Source organism: Etheostoma cragini, unplaced genomic scaffold (assembly GCF_013103735.1).
Source record: "Etheostoma cragini isolate CJK2018 unplaced genomic scaffold, CSU_Ecrag_1.0 ScbMSFa_2852, whole genome shotgun sequence".
Classification (NCBI taxonomy): Eukaryota; Metazoa; Chordata; class Actinopteri; order Perciformes; family Percidae; genus Etheostoma; species Etheostoma cragini.
Genome location: NW_023267059.1, coordinates 1,222 through 6,287, shown reverse-complemented (window position 1 = coordinate 6,287; position 5,066 = coordinate 1,222). Strand labels below are relative to the sequence as shown.

The 5,066-nt window shown below is 49.7% G+C and overlaps 1 protein-coding gene across 1 annotated transcript; it reads left to right on the top strand.

Moving 5' to 3' along the window:
• Positions 1–704: 704 nt before the first annotated feature.
• LOC117940605 (interferon regulatory factor 2-binding protein 2-B-like) lies at positions 705–4,184 on the top strand. The gene is made up of 2 exons (XM_034865833.1): positions 705–1,843; positions 3,490–4,184. Exons 1-2 carry the CDS (start codon positions 1,051–1,053, stop codon positions 4,179–4,181), a joined length of 1,485 nt encoding a protein of 494 aa, XP_034721724.1. The 5' UTR covers positions 705–1,050; the 3' UTR covers positions 4,182–4,184.
• Positions 4,185–5,066: the final 882 nt, after the last annotated feature.

Sequence of the window (5,066 nt, the reverse complement as noted above, 5' to 3'; positions counted from 1 at the left end):
AGACCAGCACGCCCAGAATGCACCTGAACACACCTCCCTGTAAGACCAGCACGCCCAGAATGCACCTGAACACACCTGAGTGAGTGAGTGTGTGTTTCCCCATGTGTCTATGTGAGTGTTTATGGGGGTGGCAGTAGCTCAGTCCATAGGGAGTTGGGTTGGGAACCGGAGGGTCACTGGTTCAAATCCCCGTATGGACCCAAAAAGTTGGGAGCGTGGATTGGTGGCTGGAGAGATGCCAGTTCACCTCCTGGGCACTGCCAGGTGCTCTTGAGCAAGGCACCGTACCCCCCGACCGCTCAGGGCGCTGGTTCAGCTGGCAGCCCACTCACTCTGACATCTCTCCATGTATAGTGCATGTATGGGTCCTGAGCATGTGTGTGTATTTCAGGCCTGTGTGTGAGTACTAACAAAAAGTGTGTACACAGAGTGTAGTGCAGTAATTTCCCCATTGGGGACTAATAAACAAATTATCTTTATCTTTATGTATGTGTGTGTGTATATGTGTGTGTGCGTTTGTGTGTTTATGTGTGTTTGTGTATGTGTGTTGTTACATTGTTACTTGTCCTTAAGTAGGCCTACAGTACTTAAATGTCTTCTTCAGGTGTTTTTGTGTTATGTTGTGGTGACAGTAGAACCGAAGCAGAGTGACGCCTCCTCTCATACGCGCTGACGTAGACGATCTTTGGGCGTGATCTCTCCGGATAAAGATAGCGCGCCACGGTGAGCATGCGCCCGAGGGGCCGTCGAAGAATCCAGTAAATAGAACCCCGGAGCACGAGCCAGAAGAGAGTGTCGGCGCTGACGTCACGGCCTACATTGAAGAGCTCGAGCTGAATTGTAGAGCGCGAGCTCTCAGACGGAGGCGCGCCGAGACGAAGACGATGAACTCCGGTCGGTGCTACGTTGCCGCTTTCTGAGGGAAAATACAACGTTTTTTTATCCCAATTTTGGGTTATTTCTTCATTCCAGCGACAACAACAAGCCGGCGGACATTTTGGATACGGTTTGGCGGTTGTTGTTTTTTGTTTTTTTGAAGAAAAAAACAACATGTCGTCCGCGGCGGTCGCTGCCTCCAGACGGCAGTCCTGCTATCTGTGCGACCTGCCCCGCATGCCGTGGGCGATGATTTGGGATTTTACCGAGCCCGTTTGCCGCGGATGTGTCAACTACGAGGGGACGGACCGGGTTGAGTTCGTTATCGAGACCGCCCGGCACTTGAAGCGGGCCCACGGCTTCCCGGACGGCCGCCCTCCGGGCCCGGGGAAGCCCCACCACGCCGCCGGGAAGGACATCGTCACCCACCACTCGGCCGTTGGAGACCCGGGCTCGCGAGCGCCGCCGCAGCCGTTGGACCGTTACCCGCTGTCCGACCGGCCGCCGCGGCTGGGACCGGAGTACCAGGCGGCGGGGAGGCAGCTTAACGGGCTACCGAACGGGTTTCCCAAACCGGACGAGCCTCCGGAGCTGAACCGCCAGAGCCCGAACCCGCGCAGGACTAGCAGCGCGGTTCCCCCTAGCCTGGTGCCGTTGGTGAACGGCGGCGTGTCGGGGACCGTCCATCCGCTCAACGGGCGCGCCACCCAGATGGGTCTGCCCGGGGTCGTGTCTGCGCACTGCCCCGGGGGCGAGCACGTTAAGCGTCCCGAGGAGATGAGAGACAAACACAGGCCGGACAGCCTGTTGGACATGTCGGACAGCCACAAGGAGTGGATGTCCAAGGGCAGGACGGTCCGGGACCTGATGGCGCTGCACCCCTTCGACAGCCGGTTTAAGAAGGACCACCACGCCGCCATGCAGCGCGTGGTGGGCTACGAAACCATCGCCACTTCCTCAAAAACAGGTATTTGTTTTTTTTGTTTTTTTATTTCAGGTAATTTTTTTTAAAGTTTAAAGTTCATATTTTCTTTTAATTTAATTTACATTTTTTTAATCTGTATTAAATTCTTTTAATTTTATTTCGATTTGAATGTTTTCTTTGAATTTTTAATATAATTAAATTTCATATTATATTTAGATATATAAAAAAATGTATTTCGAAGTAAATAGTTTTTTGTTAAAAACATTTTTAAATGTAACATTTTCTTCTAAGTTAAATTTAATATTTAATATATATTTTTAAATTTTAAAATTGTATTTCGAATTAAATCTTAAGTTTAATATTTTCTTTAATATTTATTGTATATATTACATTTTTTACATTCTATTTCGAATTTAATTTTTCTTTTTTAAATATTTTTCATTAAATATTTTTGTAACGTTTTTAATATAATTTTATTTTAATCTTTTTTTATTTAATATTTAATCAATTTATTTTTGTGTGTATTATTTTATCCCAACACTGGAGCATTTTAAATTGGCAGGAACCATGAAAACTTGATTAAAAATCATGTGTCAGCATTATTGCACAAAATGCATGCGCATTCAAACCGACGTGCTTGCTAATGCTGCGCCACCCGCTGTTTAGCGGGCCCTGACATGGCGCCATTTTGATGCTAACAAGCCATCACCCGCCGTTAGCATCCCATTGACTCCCATTCATTTTGGCGTCACTTTGCAGCGAATAACTTTCCATCGGAAGCGTTTAAAGACTCTATTTGTCCGTTGTTTATTTCTAAAGAAACACAACAATGTATAAAAGGCTGCGTTACCTTGTAGCTCAGGTTACGGCTCCGTAGCATCATAACCACGCAACTTACTGTCGCATAGTCGAGAAATCACCGTAATTTCAGGAGAAGCTCGCAGACAGTTTGGACTTCATCAGCTGTTTAGGTTTAATTACTAACGTTAACTAGCATGTTAGTTAGCAGTAATTAGCCTGTGTCTATGTTAATGTTAACTAGCATGCTAGTTAGCAGCAATTAGCCTGTACCTATGTTAATATTAACTAGCATGCTAGTTAGCAGCAATTAGCCTGTACCTATGTTCATATTAACTAGCATGCTAGTTAGCAGTAATTAGCCTGTGCCTATGTTAATGTTAACTAGCATGTTAGTTAGCAGTAATTAGCCTGTGCCTATGTTAATGTTAACTAGCATGCTAGTTAGCAGTAATTAGCCTGTGCCTATGTTATCTCCTAACATATACCCACCTCTCTGTCTCTGCTGATTGGGAATGATTGAGATTTCTCTTGCACATCTACCAGAAGACTTACAGCTTCCAGACAGGTCACAACTACGTCTTCCAGCTCAGTTGGAGGCTGGGCGGTAACGCTCAGGCCGATATATCCTAATGTCAGATTTTTAAATAACCAAATATTCGTATCGGTATCGTCCTTAAAATCCTTTATCGGAGTCTCTGGCTGAAGGGACGGTTCCAGGGGACGGTTCCAGGGACCGGTTCCAGGGACCTGGTCCAGGGACCTGGTCCAGGGACCTGGTCCGCTCAGCGTTGTCCGAAACAAAGCTTTATTTATTTGTGTGTGTGTGTGTGTGTGTGTGTGTGTGTGTGTGTGTCATGCAGTATATTTAACCCCTTCCTCTTCCCCAGACAGGGGGAAGCACCCCCGCAGCCTGAAGAGGAAGACTTCCCCAGAGCCGGACGGGGAGGGCAGCGCCCCCAAAATGAACGGCGGCGAGGCTCAACCGTGGCTCCCGTCGCCCTCCGAGGTCCTGAAAATGCAGCCGACGGCCCTGCCGAGCTTCTCCGTCAACCCCTCCTCCACCATGTCCCCCCACTCCCGCGGCACGCCCCCCGAGGCCGCCACGGCCCAGAACGGCCAGTCCCCGATGGCGGCGCTCATCCTCGCCACGGACAACGCCGGCAACGCGAAAGATGCCAACCAGGTCCACTCAACCACGGCGGGGGGGGCGCGGCGGAACAGCGGCAGCCCCCTGTCGCCGTCGCGGAGGCTAGAGGGCGCCTCCGGGGACCCGGCGCCGCCGCAGAGCGCCCCGGACTCGTCGGTGGCGCCCGGCGGCGCGCCGCTGTGCTGCACGCTGTGCCGCGAGCGACTGGAGGACACGCACTTCGTCCAGTGCCCGTCGGCGCCCTCGCACAAGTTCTGCTTCCCGTGCTCCCGGGAGAGCATCAAGCAGCAGGGCGCCACGGGGGAGGTGTACTGCCCCAGCGGCGAGCGCTGCCCGCTGGTCGGCTCCAACGTGGCCTGGGCCTTCATGCAGGGCGAGATCGCCACCATCCTGGCCGGAGACATCAAGGTCAAAAAGGAGAGAGACCCTTAAAACACCGGCGACCACGGCAACACAGGAAGGACAAACGAGTCACGCGCACACTTTCTGTCACCCTGGGATGTATAAATGACCCAGAGAGACGAGACGGGACGTGGCGGGACGTGTCCGTGTTGGACACAAGGGGACGTGTCTCCATGTTGGACACAAGGGGACGAGTCCACGTTGGACACAAGGAGACGTGTACACGTTGGACACAAGGAGACGTGTACTTGTTGGACACAAGTGGACGAGTGTACATGTTGGACACAAGTGGACGAGTCCACGTTGGACACAAGGGGACAAGTCCACGTTGGACACAAGGGGACAAGTCCACGTTGGACACAAGGAGACGTGTACTTGTTGGACACAAGGGGACGAGTCCACGTTGGACACAAGGGACGAGTGTACATGTTGGACACAAGTGGACGTGTCCACGTTGGACACAAGGGGACGAGTGCACTTCGTAAACAATGGTTGTGTAATTCTTTATAGATTTCTTTTGTTTTTTCAATACGTTGTGTCTATATTTTTGAAGATATATAAACAAACAACAGGTATGTTCTTCCTCATAACGGGCTCTCCCTTCTTCTTCTTCTTCTTCTTCTTCTTCTTCTTCTTCAGTCTGCCCGTGTCCTTCGGGTCTGGAGACGTCCCCGTCCACTGAGAATGGGACTTAATCTGAGCACTTGGCACAAAAACAATTTAAAAAACACAACAAAACAAGGAATAAATGCTTCTTGCTGTACATGTTTGCACTTGTTTAAGAAGAGAACTCCAAATACAGTTTCAGACCTTGTTATAACGCCTCTATGTCTCTGTGGTTTTGCTTCCCCCCTCCTGCTTTATTTTTTAAACAATTTTTAAAGATATCAATTTTTATTTATTTAATCTTTTAAT

What these genes read in the sequence shown, in the direction of transcription:
- LOC117940605 (XM_034865833.1), top strand. Translation starts at nt 1,051, where the DNA reads ATGTCGTCCGCGGCGGTCGCTGCCTCCAGACGGCAGTCCTGCTATCTG. An exon ending in CGCCACTTCCTCAAAAACAG is followed by an intron (nt 1,844 to 3,489) that starts GTATTTGTTTTT and finishes CCTCTTCCCCAG; the next exon opens with ACAGGGGGAAGCACCCCCGC.